The sequence below is a fragment of the Gorilla gorilla genome, chromosome 16, assembly GCF_029281585.2.
Source record: "Gorilla gorilla gorilla isolate KB3781 chromosome 16, NHGRI_mGorGor1-v2.1_pri, whole genome shotgun sequence".
NCBI classification, from domain to species: domain Eukaryota; kingdom Metazoa; phylum Chordata; class Mammalia; order Primates; family Hominidae; genus Gorilla; species Gorilla gorilla.
In genome coordinates this window covers 31,637,293-31,662,971 of record NC_073240.2, presented here as the reverse complement: position 1 = coordinate 31,662,971, position 25,679 = coordinate 31,637,293, and the positions used below count along the sequence as shown (strand labels likewise).

At 45.4% G+C, this 25,679-nt stretch overlaps 1 protein-coding gene across 1 annotated transcript in view; it reads left to right on the top strand.

The window, feature by feature from the left end:
* Positions 1-25,679, top strand: part of CHRNA7 (cholinergic receptor nicotinic alpha 7 subunit) — a 142,653-nt gene that overhangs the window by 71,971 nt on the left and 45,003 nt on the right. The window contains exon 4 of the mRNA XM_031002485.3: positions 9,856-9,965. Within this exon, the coding sequence (XP_030858345.1) occupies positions 9,856-9,965 (110 nt within the window). The remainder of the gene's footprint in view (positions 1-9,855; positions 9,966-25,679) is intronic.

Sequence of the window (25,679 nt, the reverse complement as noted above, 5' to 3'; positions counted from 1 at the left end):
TTCTATACGGAATTTTATCCTAATGTAATATAATTTTATGTTTGAAAGACTCTTGTTTGTTTGTTTGTTTGTTTGTTTGAGACAGAGCCTTGTTCTGTCATCCAGGCTGGAGTGCAGTGCAGTGGCGCAATCTTGGCTTACTGCAACCTCCGCCTTCCAGGTTCAAGTGATTCTCCTGCCTCAGACTCCCGAACAGCTGGAATTACAGGCAGGCACCACCACACCTGACTAGTTTTTGTATTTTTTAGTAGAGACAGGGTTTCTTCATGTTGGCCAGGCTGGTCTTGAACTCCTGACTTCAGGTGATCCACCCACCTCAGCCTCCCAAAGTGCTGGGATTACAGGCATGAGCCACCGTGCAGGGCCGAAAGTCTTTTATTAATCGTGCCTTGGTTTTTTCAAATGTAAATATTTACACAAGAATTATTCCTTTACACCATAAGTATTAAATTTTGTTTCTTTTGGATTGATTTAAGTTTGCTATTGTTATTGGTATTATAATTCATCAAGGTGACATAAATTAAAATTTTTAAGTAATTATAAAACATAAATTTTTATTGGCAATTTATATCTCTGCCCAAGATGAGTTTGTTTTAAATTAGTTCATGTATGTACAGATGACTTTTTATTACTTGAATGGAGAGAATGATAGTTTTCACTTCAATTCTGTTGCTGTTTTTTAACTAGGTGTAGTAACATGAGTAGTTGGACATGAAAGCCACTTTGTTAAAGCAATGTTACTCAATCTTTGAACTTCTTCTAGGTTATATGCCAAAAATAATGTAGTTTTTATCAGATGTATCGGCTGACAGCTTGATTAGTTTCTCCTTCAATTTTGTTGAAAACAAAGAATTAAAAGAATTTAAACCCACCTGACCTTTGAAAGTATTTGCCACCCAATTTGTAAGGTAATTCACACAGACACAAACGCTGATACTTTAATTGACCATTTGTTTGGTTCTTGAGTCAGTGTCCCAAGATGGGAGTTGAGGTAAGAGAAATGTGCCCTTCTTTGTAAAGTTGAATGGGAGAAGTGAAAATGGAGGCAAAGGATAGTCCCATGTGGTTCTTGGGCAGTTGAGTTATCCTGCGAATACACGTGGAGTTGAGGGATAGAAAATGGATCTGCATCCAGCCTGGCCAACATGGTGCAACCCTGTCTCTACTAAAAATACAAAACTTAGCTGGGTGTGGTGGTGCACACCTGTAATCCCAGCTACTCAGGAGGCTGAGCCAGGAGAATTGCTTGAACCCGGGAGGCAGAGGTTGCAGTGAGCTGAGATTGCACCACTGCACTCCAGCCTGGGGAACAGAGCAAGACTCCATCTCAAAAAAAAAAAGAAAGAAAGAAAAAGAAAATGGATGTGCTTAAAGCCATTGCTAGGTCTCCAAGGTGCACCCATAGCTACATGTGAGACTCCTGCAGAACCTAACATTAGTCAGGTGAGAGCCCTTGAGATATTCCCCTGCAGGATTTAAAGCAGCATACTTCAGTGAGCATATCCCTGCCCTTGCCTGTGCCACCTACTCTAGCTTCCCTCCTTTTGCCCAGGATACATGATCTGTGCTCTCCTGGAAGGCCCAGGCCTTCTTCCCATGGACAGACTCATCTCCTGGCCCCTGCTGAGAGCCTGGCATTAATGATTGTCCTCGCTGCCAGTAGCATCAAAATAGTGTCCGTGGGTCATTCTCACTCTTGTCTCTCCCACAGACTTTTCATTTGGATAAATGTTAAAGCCATGGATCCATTGGCTTAAACCAAAAACACTGAAGTCACCCTTAACTCTTGTCTCGCACACCTCACCTCTGATACATCAACAAATCCTGGCAGCTTGACCTGCAAAACCGATCCAGGATCTAACTACTGGGCATCAACCATGATGCTTTCACCCTGGTCTACATGGGCGTCATCTCTCACCTCCATTATTAGGAGTCCCCATCCAGCCTTTCTGCTTCAGTGTTGCCTCTTCTGGTGGTGTCTTGTCCTCAACATAGCAGCCAGCATATACCTTCTTGGCACAGATCCCTCCAGGGGCTCCTGTCTCCCTGGACAGCATAGGAACTGAAGTCCTCGAAGTGGCCTTGGATTCAATTCCCTCCTTGCCTGGCTCCTTTTTCCTCTCCCCTCCCCTCTGTTCTTTGCTTCCTGGCTGCACTCACTGTCCACTTGTTGGGTGACACACACGTCACCCGAGCATGTGCCCCCCTCAGGGCCTTTGCACTGGCTGCTCTCCCTGCCAGGAAGACTCGTCCCTAAGAACCACTTGATTTCCCCCTTACTTCTCACTGATCTCTTCCTAAGGGTCACCTCTTCATTGAGTCTTCTTTGAGCTCTGATGTACTGTCCCAAACCCTCCCCTCCACCTCCAGCCCACTCTGTTCTCTTTATCCTGTTTCATTTTTCTCCCAAAGGCTTCTCACCATGTAACCCGCTTTGTGTTCACTCGTCTATCTGTTCATTGGTTCTGAGTCTTCATCACCCTTAGAATGTGTGCACAGTGTGGGGGACAGGGCTCCAGGTGCATTCGGTCACTGCCGTACCCACAGCCCCTAGTTCACTGTCTCACCTGTAGCGGGCACCAAAGAACTTTTGCCGAATGAGAGAATGAAGCAAAAACTCAAGGTGAACCTTGAGGTGCTTAGGTAGTGTGACACAACATAAAGCCATCTCCTGAACGGCCGTGCAGCACTTTCGTACTGTGTGTATAAGGTCAGGCTCCGGAGAATGAGGCAAGTGCTTCCCTTTTTAATTAAAGTTGGACGTTTGCCATGCCCTCTAAGGAACAACGCTGCTGTTGACATTTTTCTTACAGAGAGAAATGCATGTTATGGAGAGGTCTCTCTCCCTGGTGCCTATCTTCCTTAGCCTTCAGTAAGTGACTGGTCTTCAGCAATGTATATGATTTGGCAACTTTATTTAAAGGATGGTGGTTTCCAAGAAAAATGTAACTGGATTATTACTTCCAGTATGGAATTCAGATGCTCCATAAATAAACATCCTTGCTTCAGAGGGTGTCACCAGAGACCTCTAAATTTATTTCAAGCACAGCTAATTTTAATTAAGGCTTACATTTGCAGAAGCATCTGCAGCTTCATTTGTTTGAAAACTCACCTTTTAACTCACCTCCTCTTGGAGCAGCCTACTCTGTGGAAGGTATTAAACTGGGCCAGGTGAGGGGACCCAGAAATACATAACCCAGTTTCTACCTTTAAGCCATTTATGATCAGGCTGTGTAATTAACACGTTTAGAAGAAGGAGGCGGAGGAGAAGAAGAAGGAAAAGACGAGGAGAAGGAGGAGGAGGAAAAAAGGAGGAAAAATGGAGGAGGAGTTGGAGGAGGTGGAGGAGGAGGAAAAGAGGAGGCGGAGGAGAAGGAGGAAGAGGAGGAGGAGAGGAGGAAAGGAGGAGGAGGAGGAAGAGGAGGAAGAGGAGGAGGAGAGGAGGAAAGGAGGAGGAGAGGAGGAAAGGAGGAGGAGAGGAGGAAAGGAGGAGGAGAGGAGGAAAGGAGGAGGAGAGGAGGAAAGGAGGAGGAGAGGAGGAAAGGAGGAGGAGAGGAGGAAAGGAGGAGGAGAGGAGGAAAGGAGGAGGAGGAGGAGGAAATTAAAATAGCAAGAACAAGTATCTCCCCAGGGATATTACAGATGACAGCTGGTGGTCAGATAGTAGAGGCCAGACATGGGAGAAACCTCTGCTTTACAGAAATGGGAGAGAAGGAGAGGCACAAATTCTCCTAAATGTGAAGATCTGGGAGCACTGGCATTTCTGAGTATTTTGTCATTAATGTTTACTTTTAGGTGCCTACCGATTGAGAAACATGCTGGATTCCCTTAGAAGGTGTGCCCTCATAAAGCTGGGTGATAACATTTATCTGGAAAGCGGCACCTGTAGATGATCTAGCAGTTGTAACACTGTGTCCCAACTGAATTTTTAAGGGCTCACAAGAATCCTGGGTTTAGAACAAACCTTAACAGTCATCTAGCCAGTGCCTGTGTCTCTCTGCCCCCCGCCCCCACCCAGTGTTTCAGTCTGGAAGCCCTGGCATTTCTATTCATGTCCACAGCATGGACATGAGGAACTCAGGAGTCACCAGAGCAAGCTTGGATGCTGCCCAGAGGCCACTTCTAAGCAACCTTCCATTGATTGCTGTTCTTGTGTTCCCTGGCTGGGGACCAGCCTGGCTTGACCCAGCACAATAATGGACATGCACAAGTGAAGCTGGGTACTGAAGGCTCTCAGGGCCAGGGTTTTGAGGGGAGTGCAAATGTGGGCCGGTGGGAGAGAGCCATAAAAACGGCTAGCAATGGGTTTTTCTCCTCCCGAGTTTCATGTTGCTGAATTCCTGTCCAGAAAATCTGAATCCACGTAATCTTTTCTCTAGGGTATTTAAACTCTGCAAATGATACATTTTCTATGCATTAAAAATGGAAACGGCAGAAAGGTAAAAAAATGAAAAAACTCTCCTTGACATCCAGTTTGTTGGTTTTGTTATTCTTTCTCCCAGTTGCCCTTGATTTTGATCATTCAGAAACGTGAGGGAGGATAAAGAGGCTTCATCTCTCTGTTCACCTCTTCATGTTCCAAGGAGGAAGCAGCTGGTTCCTCTGCAGCCGGTTCCTCTGCAGCCAGTTTTCTCTGCAGATTAGTTTTTATCATTTTGAGAGGGTTGTCAGACATAATCTGATTTAATCTATGAGAAAAAATGACAGAAGCCATTTCAGTTTCTGAAGAGACATTTGAACCATCCAGAGACTTACATTTGCTTTTAAAACATCTGTCTTCTCTTATTTTGCAATTGTGACCATTCTCCTGGCATTTGATGTCCCAGCCTTCCTGGGTCATTCTCTAACTTTAACCTCCTAATTCTAATTATGGCACTAATAGCATTCACACCATAGATGATAAGATTTTAAGCTGTTATTTTTTCTGAAATGTTTACCTTTTTAATTTCTGCATTCATTATCACTTGATCTCTGACACATGGAAATGCCACGCTTCCTGTTTACAGACAAGCCAGCTAGTGGCTTGCTTAGGGCTGTGACAGCATCTCAAGGTGAAGAGCGATGTTTCAATCATTATGTCTCACCAAGAGAAGAAAGCGTCAGGGTCAGGGGGGTGGAAAGAAGGCTGCTTTCCTCCACTAACAAAATAATGGACGGGAATAATTTTGAAAAGATAAGTGTTTTCTGACATCAAACGTGTGATGACTTTTCCAGCACCAACAACCAATTTTCCACCAGCAACTGGGGGTCCACCAATTCAGTTCATTTCTCACATTATCTACCTGGAGTTGCATCAGATCCCACAGGTTAAAGGGCTCAGTCTCACTTCAGATACCAGCTGCAAATGGTGTACCCAGGCTACCCACATGTCTAGCAGGTGACTGAAAATTCGAGGGTTCCCATACCCTTCTCCCCCAGGTTCAATAACTTTCTAAGATGACTGACAGAGCTCAGGAAAATACTTTGCTTACTTAATAAAATTTTAAATAATATACAAACTTATTTAATATATTTATAAATAAAATATATTTATTAAATAAATATTTAATATCTACTTATATAAAATACCCTGGAGAAAAGATTACATGGATTCAGAGTTTCAGAACAGGACTTCAGCAACATGAAACTCGGGAAGAGAAAAACCCACGACTTAGGTTTATTGGTTTATTCTAAAGGATGCAGCTCAGGAACCACCAACTGGAAGGACGCAGCGGACAGGGCGTGGTGGCCGGAAGGGTGCGCGGAGCTGTCGTCGTAACTTCTCCCCAGTGGCCACCTTCCCTGCACGTGGATGTGCTGACCAAGAGTGTTTATAACCCTGTCTCGAGCCCCTTTCTCACCCCTCCCCAGAGCTGTGAGTGCAATGGGCAGAAAGCTCTTTCCTCCAGTCACTAGGTGACCAGCCCCCATGAAAGCTGTCTAGGTGCCCAACCCTAAGTCACCTCATCAGCGTAAACTCAGGCCTCAGGCATGGTCAGAAGGGGCTCTGTATGAATCACAAAAGACACTCCTCTCACTCAGGAAATTCCCAGGGCTTTGGAAGCTCTGTGCCAGGAAAACCAAATCTATTTTCTTATTATACCATAATGTATTTTTTTTAATGAAAGATAACTTTCCTTTTTCCTCCCTCCCTTCCCCTCTCTCATCCCTTTCCCCTCCTCCGCCCTCCCTCAGTGCTTCCATGCCACTAGCATCCACACACATTTAGAGTTTCCTGTGGGCTCGAAGCAGCACAAATGGGGCCCAGGTGCCAGAGCCATGGAAGAATTGGGATTCCCCCAGTGCCTTTTAGATCAATGGCCCCTTCCTCCCTTCCCTTCAGTGTCCCCTCACAACTCCACACACCCTTCTTTTGAAGATTTAATGAGAAGGAATCTCACAAAAGGAGGGAGAGAAGGAAGAGCACACACTCCTCTAAATGTGATTGTCTGGGAGTCTAGGTTCATTGATGCTTCTTTTCAGATCCCCACTCTGTGGAAAACGTGTCAGGTGCTGTCTACAAAGATTTTGCCTGATGCCCCCTGTTCCAGAGGGACCTAGGAACCAAGTGCTTTCAGAGAACAACCTTTTTTCTAGAAGTTTGTTGTTTGTAGGGCCTTATTCCATATCCATTCTTGGGAAACCGTCATGGGAGCCTGTGGGGGTTGCTGGTGGGGCCCCCGGGCTCAGGATTGTGGACCTGGGCTCCAGGGCACACAGCATGAGGTTCCCACTGCATGTTGGCACTCAGTCTTCCCCACCCTTGGCTGCAGCTATGTTATGACTGTTACTACAGCTCCCAAGTCCAGCAGGATTTTGTAAAATGGGGAAATCTCTCTCTCTTTTTTTAAGCCACCATTCATCACTTGCCTGCCAGGGCCATATGACTTCAATCTGCTGCTGCACACATTATCTCATCTCATCCTGTGAGGCAGGGTACATGTAAGGAAACTGCAGTTCAGAGACAATGATTTACCTGAACAAGCTCACACCGCTAGTCTCTGCCAGACCCTTGGTGCAAACCCAGGTCTGTCTGATGCGGATGCTTTTGGCAGCTCCCCCTACCTTTTCTGCCACTACGGTTACCTGAAAAGGGTTCCGATCCAGACCCCAAGAGAGGGTTCTTGGATCTAGTGTGAGAAAGAATTCAGGGCATGAAAGTAAGTTTATTAGGAAAGTAGAGGAATAAAAGAATGGCTACTCCATAGAGACAGCAGCCCCGAAGGCTGCTGGTTGCCCATTTTTATGGTTATTTCTTGATAGGCTGAACAAGGGGTGGATTATTCATGCCTCACTTTTTTAGACCATGTAAGGTAACTTCCTGATGTTGCCTTGGCATTTCTAAACTGTCATGGAGCTGGTGGGAGTGTAGCCGTGAGGATGACCAGAGGTCACTCTCGTGGCCATCTTGGTTTTGGTGGGATTTAGTGGCTTCTTTACTGCAACCTGTTGTATCAGCAAGGTCTTTATGACCTGTATCTTGTGCTGTCTCCTGTCTCATCCTGTGACTTAGAATGCCTAACCATCTGGGAATGCAGCCCAGTAGGAGGTTTCAGCCCTGCTTTACCCAGCTCCTATTTAAGATGGAGTTTCCCTGGTTTAAATGCCTCTGACACAATGGTCAGCCTGGTTTGGGGCAAGGGAAAACAGCAGATGGGCAGCAGCATCAGGGAGATTGAGCCAGAAGAACCAGCTCTGGTAGAGCCCAAAGATCAGTTGGCTTAAAGTCAAATAACACAGGTAAGCCCTGACCCAGTGACTGACTAAAACATCCTAGCTTTCTGAACCCTGGCTTCCTCTTGTAAATGGAAGCAGTCATATCACTGACCCCCCCCCCCAAACTATGGTGAGTCTGCTATGGTGAGTCTGGACATACACAGGACACTGGACTAGCATAAAGGCTGTGATCTGGCCAGGGAGGGGATGAGCCCATGGTTTACGCAGTGGGGTGTGCGGGGTGTGGGGAGGCAGCGTACAGCTCTGGCTGTGCCTTGGACGAGGTCTGGGTTTGACCATCCAAGCACTCCCATTCCCATTCCCAGTTCCTGTCTCCCCTCCCTCTCTGGCCATCATTCAGCAGGCAGAGGAGAAGGAGAGAAGTGCCTTGGCCTACGATGCCCACTTTCCAGGGCAGTTCGTGGAATCTTGTGGCCCTGACCTGTGTGGTAATAATGGTGAACGTGACTGGCTCTGTGATAATTAGTGACCAACCCAGAGAAGCATCCCAGGGTGAGATGCAAGACTGTGGCACAGAAAGCACAGGTGTTGGCTGTGGTAGGGCCTCGTGCCCAGGGCAAGGGAGAGAAATGAAGGGAAGCACAGGGCAGAGGTGCCAAGTTGGAGCAAGCTGCAGGAAGCATGGCTTGGTTGGCGCCCAGGCATTCCTGGAAGACAACTAGGACAAGACCCACCATTCCTGGGTGTGCCCCTCCTGTCCCCTCCCCAACCACGTCCATCTCATTAGAGACCCCAGCAGGCAGCTGTCGATCCTGAATGCCCCAGAGGATACTTCTGCACATCACCCATTAACACATCCTCATTCCTGGAGGTCCCTGGCTGCAAAATGATGTCACTCACCTGGATAGTTCCTCTCCTCTGATGTCAGATTAGATCCTTCCAGACTTGGGACCATCTTTCTGGATGCTGCCTGCCCTCCTCAGAGGATGGTTGGTCTGGGACATGCCCTTTGCTTCTCTTGTTGTATCAATAGCTCTAGGCCCACAGCCCCTCATCTGCAATTCCCAAATCTCAGCAGCTCTGAAAAATTTTCCCCCTCTTTTGATGTTGTTTTCGTAACTTTGCGTCAAATTATTTTGGTCTAAAATCAAATTGAAATCTATGTGAATTGAGGCATGTATTTGTCTCACTTAGTGCAAATAGGCATGTTTTGCTGCAGAAATTACCATGTATTTGATTGTGAGGAGCCACCCTGGTCCCAGGTTGGGGTGGTGCATCACATGCCTTTCTGGATCTTGGAAAGCCTGAGCTTCAGAGCATGGGTGGTACCAGGGGGACAGAATACAGGATAATGGTGCAATTATAGGAGCTTCTGAGTTCACACTTGTCAGCCCTGAGCCTCCTGTGGGGTGGTGCTGGTTATGTGGCAGCTGCAGGTGGGATCCCACCCGAGCATCCTCTGCAGAGCTTGTGGGCTCCAGGAAGGGCTGTTTAGCACCTGATCCTCGGAGGGAGGACCCCAGACGTGGGTATTCCTCTGGCAAAAGTCACTCGATAACCTCAATTAAGGCCTGGCCGTGAGCTTGTGTGAGTGCTTCCTGAGTCTTCACCTGCCTCCTTTCGTCCTGACTCTGTGTTTCACCATCAGGGCTCAGGATTTGCATTGTCGGGTGTCGGAAGCACTATTCCTGTGACAAAATAAAAATTCAAATCTGGAAACATTCCTTTAGAAATTCTGAGAGGTTCCCATGCAGCTGCACAGTATTGCTTTATGGAAATAAATATTCCACATTTCTCCAGCCCGGTTCTTATTCCAGTGGAAATAAGTGAATTCCTTTTTTCGAAGTATTCTTACAGTGAAAACTTTTAAGGCAAAACAGTTATTCATTTGGCTAGAAGTAACCCATCCACTGCAGGAGGAGAAGGCTCGGGGACATGCAGAGGGTTGGAATTAACTTTAATGATACCATCTGAATGTGTTCATGGTGACAGCAGAACGTTAAATGTGAGTTTTATGCTCTTCACAGTCATTTTGGAAAGGATTATTGAATTCCCGTTTTCATTATATTTTATAAATAGCAATTCAGTTATAATAAATGTCTGGAATTCTCTTTGGTTTTGCACTTACCTAATAATCGCTTATGAGAAATATTAGTAGCCACGGAAGTGAAGTGCTGCTAATGTCATTGTGTGTGTCAGTCTTGGACAGATCACTATTTACAGTGGAATGTGTCAGAATATCCAGGGGTGAAGACTGTTCGTTTCCCAGATGGCCAGATTTGGAAACCAGACATTCTTCTCTATAACAGGTAAGCATATTGAGCAAAGGAAAAAAATGATTTTATGCTTGCATACATGTAGCTATCACATATATTTGAATATTTCACAGAGATGCTGGATATGTTATCTATGATCTGGGGCCACTGCTCCCTACACGGCTTTCCGAGCGGCCAGGCCTTTGAGAAGCAGCTCTGTCCCTGTAAGCCAGCATTCCCTGGTTTGGCATGCACACATGCACACACTGGCTAGCCTGCTGCTTAAGACGCCCATGAAGTTGTATGTTCTCGGGGCCTAGTGTTGTTTCTGTGCATATTGGCACATGGAGTATTCTTGCATAAGGCAGTACCTTTGTTCTCTGAATGGCAGCAGTTATGACCAACAGCAGGAAGTGCTGGCCTATGGGATGCACTGCTGGAGCCCACAGTTTGGACCCACATCCTCGTCTATGTTCCCTGTTGTGCATTGGAGAGTTCTGTGGCAGAGATGGCTGCAGGTGAGCGTGAGGACTGTCATCTCTAGCTGCATGCAGAAACTTCCCCTGCAGGGTATATACCTGATTTCTAATAGTCTTTCTCCTGAGGTCAGGAAATAAGGGACACGTCGGTAAACCAAGACAGTCTGACTTGCAGACCAGATGCCTAAAAGGCAATTATTCAGGCAGGGTAAGTTTCTAGAAGCAGTAAAATTTCTCGTTAAACTGCATAGTCAAATAGGGGATCCCAGAACATTTCTGACTAATAAGGTGTCAGACTTCATAAATAACATCATGAAAAGAAAGTTATTTCCTAATCATGACCTCTACCTTTGGTCATGAAGAAGGAAGCCCAGGCTTTCCTGTTGCAGGGAACAGTGTGACCAAATTGCCCTCGATGGTCACTCAGTGATCCCGCTGGACAAGCAATGTGTTGTCCTACATGGCTACTTCCAGAAGGCTGGGCGATGCTATTTCTTGTATTGACTTTTCATTCTGCCTCTGTCTTTGCATCTGGGGGCCACATTTCACTTGAATCATTGGGCCCGTTTCTAGAAGAGTATCCTCTTCTCATTTGCTGCCACTTTTCTGCTTCTTAAATTACTTCAGACAACTGAGCTTTGAAAAACGTCTAAAATAGGAGTAAGTGGTCCCCTGTTGAATGGATCAAACATGTGCCTTTCCATGCCTGGACTTTGGGTCTTCTGTTTCTTGGGGGGCTGTATTAGTTTGCCAAGGCTGCTGTAACAAAGTGCTACAGACTCAGAGCCTTAAACAGTAGAAGTTACCCTGTCACAATTGTGGAGGCCAGAAGTCTGAATGAAGGTGTTGTCAGGACTGGCTTCTTCTGAGCCTCTCTCCTTGGCTAGTAGATGGCTGCCATCTCACTGGGTTCACGTGACCTTCGCTTGTCTCTGTCCGTGCCCTAGTCTCCTCTTCCTGTAAGCACTGCAGTCAAATTAGAGTAGGGCCCCACGCTCATGACCCTCTTTTACTTTAATTACCTTTTTAAAGGTTCTGTCTTCAAATAGAGCCACACTCTGAGGCACCAGGTATTAGGATTTCAACATGTGAGTTTGAGGGAGATGCAACTCAGTCCATAATGAGGGCATTGTATCTGACTTTTTGAGGGCAAAGGGTCAGGGTTGAAGAAGTCTCAGTGTTAATTTTAGCTGTAATATTTACAGTCTGTATAACCTTTGAGTCTCAGATTTCTCCTTTGAAAAACGGGGAAAGTGCCGGCTTCACAGAGTTTGGAGGATCGCTCTGTGGATGTGTGTAGCACACTTAGTCTGGCACTCGGAAAAGAGCACACATTCCATAAAGGCAGTTGTGTGTTTACAGGCAGAATGATGAGGATTCCTGCTTTTAGAACAAGATGGTAATTTAACAATTTAGAAAAAAATAATCAATGTTTTTCATTTTCCAATTCGGATTTTTTAAGTTTGAAATCAAGAATAAATTTTATAACATTCAGCCTGAGCAATGTACGAGACCCCCATCTCTAACAACAATAACAACAACAACAACAAAATTAGCTGGGCATGGTGACCTGCACCTGTAGTGCCAGCTACTCAGGAGGCTGAGGTAGAAGGATCCCTTGAGCCCAGCAGTGAGCTTTGATTATATCACTGCTTGCCATCCTGGGTGACAGAGTGAGATGCTATCTCCAAATATATATATATATATATATATATACACACACACACACACATACATACAGAGAGAGAGAGAGCGCCCCACCATATTATATGTATAATATGTTGGTGGAATCTTATTAACAAGGTTACAAGAGGCAGTTTATATGGCCTATGTGTAGGATCTTTAACTCCAAAATGTAAAATGTTTGATGATTCCAAATGCTCTGGCTAATGAGGAATTTCCAAGTTGTAATTGAATTTCAAGGAGCAAAGATAGAGCAGTCTCTACCTGACAAATGTTACCAGGGTCCAGGCCCTCAGAAACGATCCCCCCCTCCACATGCCTGACCCAGCTGCCGGTGCAGAACCCCATCGCTCACACATCTGTTGAGCTCTACTGAAGGATCCTGCTCGTTCCTCTTTCCCGTGGTGGACATAGACCACGTCCGCCAGGCTTCATCATGGAGGATGTAGAGGCTGCTTCAATTTCTGCTTTTGTTTTCCTGAGACATGGAATGTAGGACTTTCTTTTTGAAGTAACTACTAAATATATTTTGAAGTAACTGCTAAATATATGGCCCGCAGGTCCACATGAACCCAACGTGGAATGAATAGATTTCAGAGAATATTTAAACCACTCATAGACACTTATCTATTGCTACAGAACAAACTACTCAGAACTGAGTGACTTAAAGCAAACAACTCAGATTATTCCTCATGATGCCGTGGGCTGTCCAGGCCCATGTGGCTGGTTGTCTCTTTCACGTGGCATTGGGCACAGCCATGGGCTGGGGCTCCACTGGGCCGGTGTGCTGAGGGGTACACTTCCACAGCAGGGCAGGACTGGGCTGAGCTGGTGGGGACGCCGGCCCTGGCAGGAAGCTCAGCCATTCAGCTGGGGGCTGTGCACCCACCCCTTCTGGGCCTTTTCCACAAGGCTCGGTGTCCCCCAGCTTGGTGGCCAGCAGTGCTCTGACAGGAAGGAAGGAGAGGCTGCTGGGACTCTTAAGGACTGAGCGTGAGGGTCCCGCAACAGCCCTTCTCCACATTCTGTTGGTCAGAGTAGGCAGGAGCCCGGCTTGGAGTCAAGAAAGGGGAAATCAGCACCCGTATCTAGGGCAAGAGGGAGGCCACAGGGCGCTCTGGGGACACTAGTGATCACAGCTAAGGAAGGAAAGCGGTGAAACTGCAAGGGTCAAAGTAAAGCCCCAGGAAACCGAAAGACCAGAAGAGGCATGCATCGTGAAGGGGAAGGCACACTCCGCCATGTGCCTGCTGAAATTGGCAATGTGGGAGGAGAAGCAGGCAGGAGGAGAGAGCTTCTAAACAAGACAGATCTTGTCATCTCTGTCCCCCCCTTGCTGGCTGGCTTCCCCTTCCTGCCTGGACACACTGTGCAGCCCCCAGGTATGTGCTGACCAGCCTATCCCTACCCCGTAGCCTCGTCCACTCTCCAGCCCTACTGCTTGTCCTTTGGCTCATTGATGCACCAATGCTTCCAGGCAGAGTGTTTATATGAGCTTCTTGCGAGGCGAGGAATGCCCACGCCTTAACTCCCAGTCAGCCAGGGAAACCTCCCTGACACCCTCACCCCTGCCAAGTCTAGAACACATTTCTCTGTCACGTAGAAAAGGATTCCTGTCCACGATGGCACTTAGGGCCTGCTACCTCTTAGGGGCACCTAGCAGGGCACTTGATACACATTTATGCAAAGACAAGATGGAGAGAGGAAGGGAGGGTGCAGGAATTATTAGGAGGAGGAGCGAAGAAGATGGATCAGTGTTATACAGTGCAGCTAAGAACAGCCAGAGAAGAAAGAAAGCAAAGGAAAGAAATCATGTAGGCAACCTAGAAAACATTCAACTGAGACTGAGTCCAAAAATTGACACAGGAAATAGCAAAAATAGTCTTCACTAGTAATATCCTAACCCTCTGATATTCTGTTATTGGGGATTTTGAGAGATACTGAGTTTAATGCTTTCTGCCAGCTTCTAGGCGTGGAAAATAATATGTTCTGCTTAGTAGACTCATCTGTTAGTTCATTATGGTCTGAATGGAGTCGAGGGGCTTTTCCTAAAGGAGGGGGTTAAATGCATCCTGTGTAAGCCCCAGTTTTGAAAGCAGTGTTGATGTAGCTCAGCTGAAGCCTCCCAAACATGTCTGTCCTATTTCTCACTCTATTCTGGTTTGATATTGGAGTCCCCATGTGAGTCACTATTGCTTTTTGAGATATAATGCATTTTCCATGCTTTAAAGTGGCTGGGTCACTGCAAAACAGCCATCTCTGCATCATTTCTGGAATGGGCTGCTGTATTTCCTTGATGGATGGGTAACAAGTCATGCTGCTGCCAGCCAGCTGGCCAGGTCGCTCTGAGGAGAGGATGGGCACGAATAAAAGCGTCTCTGTCTGGTGCTGATCCCAGTCATTTCTTTGTTGCTTTATTTTGCTTTACTTTAAGCCTGCGGCTCAAGGAGTTTTCTGAACACCATGTTGCCTAAAGTGGGTAGCAATTATGGATGGCTTGCCGTGATTTTCCCCTTTGGATGGAATTAAAGGCCTTGCTGGGATCAGCAGTCCGCTTGCAGAAGGACAGTCTGAATCCCGCAACTCTGCGGATGCCCCTACACCATGCAGACAGGCAACTGCCTCACCCTCTCTGGGCTTCTCTGTTTCTGAGTTGCTCGGTCAGAAAATTCTATTGCAATAATGGAAATCTTTTTTGATGAAGATATTTAAAGATGTTTTTGTTGGCTCTGAAAGTTTAGAACAGCATGGGGTGTCAGCCATCCATTTTCATTGAGTGTGCAAAGCTGCATTTGTCATCTGCAGGCTTGTGTCTTTCTTTCACTCATTTTCCTGACCCTGTGGCTGATAGCAGAGGCTGGGGAGGGGACCTCTATGCAGGACACACTTGAGAGCAGTGTGGCCAAGCCTGTAAGCGCTCGTAATTGTGCTCATCATTGTTGCCAGGTGTCTTAGGGAACCTGGGGGAGCCAACCCAGGACAAGGATTCCTGAGCATGTAGCTTATTTGGGAAGGGATCCTGGGAAGCAGGATGAGGGGAGGGGGAGTGAGATAGGGAGGGCAGGCAAGCCGTTGGAGTGAGCATTGAAAAGCAAATCGTACTGCGGGCAAACAGAGCCCATTCCTACTGGGGAGCTCTGGGAGACTGTGTATAGCACATCTCAGCCTTGTTCTGAGGAAACTGGGATGCTTATCTGCCAGCTGCCTTCCATCATAGGCTGAGAGCTGCTTCCAGGGGTGTCAGCTCCCTGGCACCTCTGGCTTGCCTGCCCCATGTGTGGATCAAGTGCAGAGCTGCAGATGCTTGCAGTAGGTAGCTGTCAGGGCCTTGGGCACGGGAGGATGATTGTCGACATGGTCTGCTACAGCGCAGATGAGCCATCCACTCAAGTTCTAGTTGCTTTCACCCTGCTGTGATTGTAGATCCAATCTCAGCTTCTGGTGGGGAGCATAGCAACAATATGGGTGGAAGGGAGAGAGTCCTAGGACTTGAGGGTCCTAGCGGGGAGGGTGTTCTCAGCCAGAGCAGAGGAGGCAGGCAGGTGGCAAATTTCACTGGACTAAAAGAAGAGCCCAAGCCTGCATCCCAGCAAGGGGTGCCTATTCTACGTGGGCTGCGATGTATCTATTATGGAGTCATGGCAGTGCACGCATGGAATGGCATCTTAGGGAGTGAATCTGTGAGATGTAGTGTTGTCATGGTTAATAGCTCCTGAAATTGTGGTATCCCTCAGCCTAACCGAGGTTGGCCTGCTGGTGCTCAAAGACTCATAATGCAGTCATGGCCAGGCTCTTGGAGGGCCCAAGGGCATCACTGGAAGGTGATATGGTTGCTATAGTTTGAATATTTGTCCTTTACAAATATTTGAATATCTGTCTTCTCCAGAATTTGTGTTAGAATTTAACCCCTAATATGACAGTACTGAGAGGTGGGACCTTTGAAGGCCAACTGGGTCATGAGGGCTCTGCCCTCATGAATGCTTTAATCTATTCATGGATTAATGGATCAATAGGATATCATGGGAATGGGACTGGTAACTTGATAAGAAGAGGAAGAGAGGCCTGAGCCAGCACCTTCAGGCCCATCCCCATGCGATGCCTGGTACCACCTTGGCACTACAGAGAGTCCCCACCAGCAAGAAGCCCTCACCAGATGCAGCTCCTTGACCTTGGACTCCCAGCATCCATACTGTAAGAAATGAATTCTTTTCTTTATAAATTACCCAGTTTCAGGCATCCTGTTATAAGCAACAGAAAACAAACTAAGACAGTAGTAGTTCCAGGTGAGCAGAGGTAATTTTGCTGCTGGAGATCTCAGAGAAGGAGTTTTGAGGATGTGCTGTTACAGCTTCTGTATTAATCAGATATTCGCACCTGAGCTGGAGGGAGGCTGTTTCTAAATCATGTGTTGTGGGAAGAGGGGGAGCAGCAGCTTGTTTTAAAGCAGTGAGTGGAGCCAGCCAACCTATGTTTGCATCTTCAAAGTCATCCTCCGAACTGTCCATCTCACTCTCCCAGGTCTCATCATGGTCGCTCTTGCTGTTTGTTTTTAATTTGTTCATTCACTCAACCAATATTTAGTGAAGGCTCCCTCAGCATAATCACACACTGTTCTGGGAACTAAGGATTCAGCAGTGATCCAGCCAGACCCAAACCCACCAGAGAAACAGAGATGGGGAAGAGAGGAGGGAGGCATGGGCCAGATTGTGGGTGCTCCCAGAAAAATGAAGCAGGAAAGGGAATAGTGAGGGCTGAGCCAGAGGTCAGGGAGAGACCAGGAGACAGACTAGAGGGCTGCGAAGGAACAGGCCCTGTGATATCAAGTGGAGAGTGTTCCTGACACAAGGAACAGCCAGTGCAGGGGCCCTGTCAAGAAGGCTTGTGAAAGACTTCGAAATGCAAAAAAAATTAGTGAGGGAAGAGAAGAAAAGACACCTCGGTTCCTACGGAATACTAGGCATGGTCACAGGCACCTTCCTGGTCATCTGAGTCTGTAGTGGACCATGCCTGTCATGGTCTTCAAACTACTTTTCAACCCTAACTTCTAGAAAACTGATGGCAAAACCAATGATTCTAGTCCACGGAGAAGCAAATGGGTTTTGCTGGTGGACCAATTCCCCTGTTGACAGATTCAGATCAGTGTGCCTGGTTGTCTTTGTATGTGTCTGCTTTTAGGATGCTCTGCAGAATTGGTTTTAACATTTTCCTGGTTCCTTCATTCATTAATGACTTAAGTCGTCTTTGACACACGATCACTTTATATTTGTGCAAGTGTCATGATTTTATCTTTTAAAAAAATCCATCAATTGCCCTGAGGCAGGAACATGCTGTCCAGGTCTGTCCTAGGAGCAAATTCAGCTGCTGTGGCTGGAGAGAATTGGTGGATGGGGAGGCCAGGGTTCAGAGAGAGGATCAGAGACATGATGGGGGGAGCTGGGGACCAAGTCGTGGAGGCCTTGGCTTTGACTGTGAGACAGGAGAGGCCCTGATACCTTTGATAGAATTTTTGTTTCAGTTCCTTTTTGCTTTGAAAATTTTAAAAAAATATTTATTCATATTCTCCTCTTGACTTGTTAGCAATTGATTCCCATCAGGTGATTTTGTCCAGAAGTTATTATCTGTTCTTTTCTGCTTGTACACTCCTCCCAGCCTGTGGCAGTGGGCAAGTTTTGCTTTTGTTGTTTCTTCTAGCATCTCAGCAAGAGGAAGGGAGGAAGGGCAAGTGCCTGTGTGTCCTTAATCAGCCTCTGATGGCCCAGCTGTTTGCCTCGGGCTAACTCGGAGCCCACCTGTCTGCACCAGAGTGAGTGGACTGTTGCTGGCTGACTGTTAATGCTGTCTGCTTCATCCTTTGCTTACTGAAGGTCCCATGCACTGTGTTCAGCCTACTTGCCCGCAGCTCCTGGTCTTCAGCACCCTGGAGCCAAGCCCCCTTTACTGGGCACTCGCCCAGTGCCAGCAGATGATAGCCAGGAAATTGTGGCTTTATGCCTTCTTTCTGGACTTTATGAAGTCTGTTTGAGCGTCCACAAATCTCAGGGCGGGAAGCTGGTGCTCAGAGAGGTTCAGCCACTTGCCCGAGGTCACTCAGCTGGGTCTGCCTGACTCCACAGTCTGACTCATTACTGGCCAGTCTCTCGACACATCAGGAAAGAGCTCGGTCTCTTGTGCTTTATCTTCTAAAGTTAAAAAGCAGAGAGATCCCCTCTCCCTCCCTCTGAGCCGGCTCCACTTTTGCACCTGCTCTGGGCTGCTCTGCCAGGCTCAGCCTTCCACTTCCTAAAAAGAGTGAGTTTGTTTTCTCTGAAGCTGCTATGGGGTTTTCTTTTCTGAAGCTGCTGTGGGGTTTACTGTCGCCTCTTGACTGGTTTCACTCAGCATCTGACATTTTCTTTTCTTTGACCAAATCCCCTGCCAGCCAGCGTGGGCCACAGGGCAGTGCCACAGCAGATCGTGGAATGACAGAACCCAACTGCTGTCTGTGCAAGAGTTTGAGCAGAATTTCAAGCAGAGGACAGGTGCTGCGGTGAATAGAATTTTATGGGGATGGTGTTGCATTGAGGTGGCCTGGGTGAGGCTGTCTTCTGGCATGTGGCAACGGGCCAGTCCACGGAGCAGCTCCCCAACCCCCTGCACCCCCAAGGGCTCTGAAGCTAATCGTGCCCAAGAGCATGGCTTTTGGAGATGAGCTTATTGATCTTTGTGATGTGGAACACAGAGCCAGCACGGTTGTAAGGGCTGTGTGATAAATACATGAGACAGGAACTCAATGGGTGGTTCAGTCTTCATCATGAGCTGCCTGAGGGAGCAGTGCGGGTAGCCAGGTGAGGGCCAGGGTCCGCCGCCACCCCGCCCCTTCCCGAGCCTGCTGTGGGGTCCCTGCGCGTGTCCACTGCCCACTAGAGATGCGCTCTTCAGCTGTCTGCACAGGAGGAGACTTACGAAGTTGTGTGTGAGGCATCAGAAGGCAGCTGGGCCTCCCCAGCATGCTAAGACCTCAGCGGTGCAGGGTGTGGGGCCCGAGCTGGATGTGCCCCATTGCTTGTATCAAAACCTGGAGAAACAGAGCTTTCCTTGTGGGCCAGGGCCACATGGTCGGTGGAGCTGATGCTGTCAGTCGGCCGGGTGGTATTTTCTGGGGAGCCACTCTGTGTAAGACACTGTGCTTCTAGGAAGACGCACATTCACTGCCCTCGAGGCATGTGTAATCAGTAGCAAATCAGTTTACCGTGGGTGGGCTCATCTGATGTATTTTTGTGTCCTTCAGTGAAGTCATCTAAAATTACTCTGCTTCACAATTGAGGAAATGGTTCCTGAAATTAAATGGCTTGTTGACGCAGTTCTGAGGCCTTGACTCCACATCCTCGTGCCTTTCCCAGTCCTTGACAGGCTCTTTGTGGCTGTAAGACAAGGGCACAAAGTGCATCTTGCAGAGCAGAAGATGACGTATGTCAGGGACATAACATCTTAGAAAGATCTGAAAGAGAGAGAGCCTCATCCAGTGGGAGGATGTGGGCAACTGTTCACGGCAGGGTGGCCATACGTCTTGGTCTGTCTGGGACAGCCCTGGTTTGTGCCTGAGGTCCTGGCACTGCTGTTAACGGTGCCTTTTTTCACTTTTAAGATGGGGCATTTCATGGGAAGATACATAAGTTAGGTCATATGGCACAGGGCCCTTAGCGGGGAGGGGGAGAGATCACCTTGGAAGGGACTAATTGTGGCAGGACCCTCAATGCATATGCTTGGAATGAAAGGGAGAGGGAAAAGAACAGGATAATCAGGTCAAGGACTAGCTATAATGTAAGGAATCGCCACCAGTCCAGCTGGACTTCTCTGGAAATCTGTCCCTGACTCCTGGCCACAGTCGCCTACTCTGGGCTGCTGTGTACCTTGGAGGACTCTTTGTAAACATCACACGATGCTGCGGATGTGAGTTTCATACTCTTGTTTTTCCCCACTGTCCAGTGAGCTCCTTGGGAGCAACCACGTTCTATTCACATTTTGTAATCCCCCCAAGTTAGTGTGACAAGTAGCACATGGCAAGCAGCACATTGCAGTGGGTGAGGGACTGGTGGGGCCACTACCCTGTTCCAGGAGGGAGTTGCTGGAGGCCAGAACCTGGGCAGAACCTGGGCAGAACCTTGGAACTCAGGCTGTCTGGATCAAGAGAGCCATCTTCTAGCACCCTTAGATTAAAAATAAGTAAGTTCTGATTGTGTGGGGCAGGGATGTAGGGTATGGGTCCTATCCCGAGAAGCAAATTAGTCTAGAAATTATTCTCCTTTCTCCTCCACTACCCATACCAATCTATCTTGAAGGATTATGCGTTTGAAATTACTCTGGTGATCGTTTCACATTATTTGTAGTCTTTTTTTAATATAAATTTTACATCCTTAGCTAATCACATTTTTGTGTTGTTTTCTTTATGGATCCTTTATGGCTTTGGGGTCCCAGACCAGGAGACTATCCATTTATTCTACTAAATAGTTTGTTTTTTATTGTGTATGGTTTTTTTCCTTAAAATGTTTGTGTATGCTATGAGGGTAAGGGTCTAACTTTACTTTTCTTTAAGGGATAGAAAATAATTCTAACAGCACTTATTGAGCAATACATCTTTCTCCCCATGGAATTGAAGTGGGATGGTTATATTCATTTATGCATGTGCCAATACCATACTGAGAGCTGAGCAGGGTGAATAAAAAGAGACATATGTCTTGAATATCTTGCTGCGATTTTAAAACACTCATGATAAAGGCAAAACCCTTCTAAGCTCTCAAAGCAAAAAAAAAAAAAAATCACAGTAGCAAGAAACAGTAGCCTAGGAGAGGACTACTTTCAAATATTGAAGGGCAATTATTTTTAAAATAAAATATTTTGTTGAACTGAACTTTCTGGGCAAAAATGAAAGCAGTTTTAAGTATGTAAAGACTCAAGTCTGAAAGAATTACTCAGAATTGTATTCCAGCAAAATGAGAAGAAACCAAGAAAGAGGCAAACCTGGAATATAATCAGCACTCGTGAGTGATGGAATCACTAAAAGGCATAGTTCAGTCTATTATTTGATGATGTTGTTAAATGGTTTTTGTTGGCAGGGGACTAAGAAGTAGAAGAAGTAACAGCAGACGTTTGGTGTCGGCCTTCTTTGGTTCATGCATGATAAAGATAAACCTCGTTAAATGCACAAAATGAAAAAAAGTACAAGTAAATATGTATGTTAAATGTTTGAATAGCTATCAGAGTAACAGAAATAGTATCATAACTTCCAGACCACTAGACATAAAATAAGGGACCAAAACCTGAAGTCGATACCTCTAATGCAAGAACAGAAAACTGAGAAACAGTGTAAGTATGAGGTCTCTCATGGATCCCCGGCATGGGTATGAACATTATTTTAAACTGAAGACATTTGAGATTAAACAGATAGGGAAAGAAGCTTTTTCAGAGCTTACTTATCAGACTACAGCAAAAACTTCTGGGAGCGAGCCTGGCATAAATCTCCTTTCTAGGGGAGTTTTTACTGGCTGGAAAGAAGATGGAAAAGACCAGTTGCACCTGCATAAACAAAACTTTCCCACAGACCTTCTTATCTCCCATTTGCTCCCCTAGAAACCGATTTGTTCTTTTCATAGAAGCCCTTCCTCTCCCCTCTCTCTCTCCTGTGAAGTATATAATCTCATCTTTAGCTGTTTGAAGAGTTGCGTTTTTCTATGTGCCCCTGTGCCCATGTAGGCATAAAAGTCAGTTTTCTCTTGCTCATCTGTCTTTTGTCAGTTTAATTCCTAAGCTCCCCACCCCTCCAAAGAATCTATAAGGGTAGAGGAAGAGCATTTCTTCTCTAACATGAGAAAATCTGGCCAAAAAAAAAAAAAAAAAAAAAAGCCTACAAAAAACCAGAAAACAAACCTACTAGCAGAAACGAGTTAAAACAATCACTAATCACAAAAATTCAAATGGGTTTAAATCCCATAACAGTTCTCAAACCAAAGCAGACTCCTAGATGGGTTTCAAAAAATCAAAATCCAACTATATTGTATATACAGAAGGTAGATTTTAGTCAAATAATCCAAAAGGTTGAGATGAAAAGGATCGAAAAACCATGTCTGCCAAATGCCGTAAGAAGAAACAGACTTAGCATTGTTCTTATTTCACAAATATAGATGAAAGACAAAATACGTAAAAAGGGACAAAATGAATATTTTATATTGATTAAAGGAAAATTTATTGAGAAAACAAAGTGCTCATGAATAATTATGTTGCAGTGTGACTGCAAAAAATACAATCAATGCTGATGAAAGTCAAAGGAGAAATTAACAAAAACCAGGATCTCAAGAAAGGTAAGTATGCTTAGATGGAATGAAATAAAACTGTGGATAAAACTAACCCAGAAGATATACAGAAAGATTTGTATCTAACAAATATTTCCCAAAAGTAGTAATATTCACAAAAAATAAACTAAGACTGGAAGAAAATTCATAAGCAGATAAATATTACTCAGAAGAAAACTGGCAAACAAAGCTGACTGTTGAAAAGTCAGGTGAATCCACCTCAAAGTCAGAGATAAGGCAAAGATGAGAAATGTTAGGGACTGAATGATTGTGTCCCCTCGAGAGTTAGTATGTTGAAATCCTAACCCGCAAGGTGATGGAATTAGAAGGTGGGGCCTCTAGGAGGGGATTGGGTCATAAAGGTGGAGTTTCATGAATGGGATTAGTGTCCTTATAAGAAGAGACACAAGGGCTTTCTTCTTGTCTCTGCTTATTTGGCCATCTGAGGACACAAGGAGAAGATGTGTATCTGCAAACCAGGACAGTTGCCCTCCCCAGACATCAGATCCGTGGGTGCTTTGATCTTGGACTTACAGGCTCCAGAACTGTGGAAGATAAATGTTTGTTGTTTAAGCCCCCCATCTATGGCAGTCTGTTATAGCAGCCAGAATTGACTAAGACAACAGCTATCACTGCTTTCAACTGCCGGGTGGATGCCCTAGCTGGAGCCCTATGACAGGAAGTTAAAAAAAGATATCTAAATATTACGAGGAAGAAAAAACACTATCATTACTTCCAGTTGATTAGTCACCTAAAGGCAGACGCAGCTGACAAACGTTGAACTAATAAAAGATTTAAGAAAGAAGACAATAGCTGAGCTAGGTGTGAGTGAAGAACAGTGAAGTGAAATGGAAAGAACAGACCTCATTTACACTCATGATGATAACCATAAAATACCAAAGAATCAACCTGGTGCCCATGCACCAAACCCTTCTGAGGAAAACGATAAAAATTCACCAAAGCACCTGAAAGAGTGAAAGAGTCAGGAAGCAGCACGTGGGGTCTGCCAGCTCTCCTTCCCCTGCAGCTGGGCCATGTGTTGGAAGCCTGGAGTAGCAGCAGGGTTGCTGCCTGGGGTCCCAGAGTCAAGGACTTAGAACTGCTGTGCCCGGGCTGCCTAGTAGACTCTAGAGACGCTCCGCTGCAGTCTTCCTGGGGTCAAGAGGGGACAATTGGAAAGAGCTTTAAAAACTCTCGGGCTGCTCAGGGAGTTCTTAGATAGTGCTTTGGGCTCCATGTGGGGGATCTAGATCCTGCTTGCCTGTTTGCTCTTCTGATTCGATGTTCCAGTATCTGCTCTGGCTAAGAAACTGCCGAGTGATTGTTAACAATGGAAACTGCATCTTTACCTCCTCAGGGTCTGATACAGCAGGTGTGGAGTACAGCTCAGGAATCGGTCATACGTGGTCCCCCTGGATCACTTGTGAAAGACTCTGTCCTGCTGGGCATGAATGCCAGCTTGCATTCCTTTAATTAGATGGAAACTAGGAGGTATTTGGTGGCTGGAAGTCATGAATTTCAGCCCATACGCTTACTTCAATTACATGCTTGTCTCCCTCCTGCTGTCCAGAGAAAACCAACTGAATGATGAATGGTGCTCTCACCATTGGTAGCTGATGGCAAAAAAAAAAAAATGATCCAGAACTTGATTTTGACAAATGAATGCTTCTCCGTGATACCTAGTTTGTGCTTCTCATTTTCTCAGGGATGCATTAATGCTAGAGAACTTTAGTGAATCACTACAGAATTATTTATGCATTTTGTAGTTAATAGGCAAAATATGTTGTGTCTGTAACATAGCTCCTTTGATGTTCTTAGTAAGCAGAACGTAGTATGGATTCTACTTTATTGACTTCCAGATGGTGCCTCTAAAGGTTATGACTATGAGCTAGTTAAATGTTTTGTCCCTACCAGTGGGTTCATGGCTTCATAAAGACATGTGGTAGGTAGCATCTGAGTTTGTAGTTTGCATTTATTTCTGACTTTTAAGTCTACATTGACACAATCTCTTTATCTTGGCTTTGTTGAACTCTGCCTCATTTATTATGAAAGCTGACTTCAGGTTGAGGGCAAGGCAAAGAAAGAAGCCTTCGTATTTCAAAAGAACAAGATGGATAGCCACGACACAGTCAAATTGGTTAATTTCTGTTCCTTGTTCCCTAAACTGCTAAATTTCATTTTATATATCTTCCTTCAGTCCATCTACTTAATATATTTTATGTGGTTAGACGGACTGCATTTTTCACTCATCCTATTTTCCATGGGTTTTTCTCATCATCATTTTAATAGTGACATAATTCATAGCGATGATACTTTCTAGTTCACCATTGTTGGATTTAGTACGTTTCTAACATATTAATAATTATAGGTCATAAGAAATGGAAAAAAATTATAGGGAGGTACATTTTCATATTCCTCCTAATATTCCCCAGCAGAAACACCTTAAATAACTCTAGTGTAATAACAAAGCCAAGAAATTAACATTGGTATATTCCACAAAGTTTATTCAGATTTCACCAGTTTTACGTTCATGCATTTTTGAGTAGTATATATAATTCTAAGCAATTTCATCACGTGTATTGATTCATGTAGCCACCAACAAACTAATATAAAGAACTGTTCCACGACTGTAAAGATCTCTTGCACTATACCCTTATAGCCGCATCCCCCTTGTCCCTAACTCCTGGCAAACACTAATCCATCTCTGTCATTGTGGCATTTCAAGAATATTATATATGTAGACTAATATAGTTTGTAACCTTTTGAGATTGGCTGAATAGTGGTCTGTGGTATGGATGTGCCACAATTTGTGTAACTATTAATCCATTAACAGATATTTGAGATGTTTTCAGTTTTTCGCTATTGCAATCATAGCTTCTATAACATCCATGTCCATGTTTGTTTGTTTTTGAAGATGTTTCCATTGGTCTGGTATAAATTACATAAGCACGCAATTGTTAGGTTGTATAATAAGCAGATGCTTCATTTTATAAGAAAGTGCCATACTCTTTTCCAGAGTGGGCGTTCCCACCAGAAGTGATCAAGTAATTCCGCATCCTCCCCAGAATTTGGTGTTATCACTATTTTTTTTTATTTTAGCCACGCTAGTAGGTGTGTAGTGATAACCCATTGTGTTTTTAATTTACATTCTCCTAGTGGCTAATGCTGTTGAACATCTTACTATGTGGTGGTTCGTCACCTGTATATCCTCTTCATTGAAATATATGTTCATGTCTGTTTGCCCATTTTCTAGTTAGATTGTGTGGGGTTTTGTTTGTTTT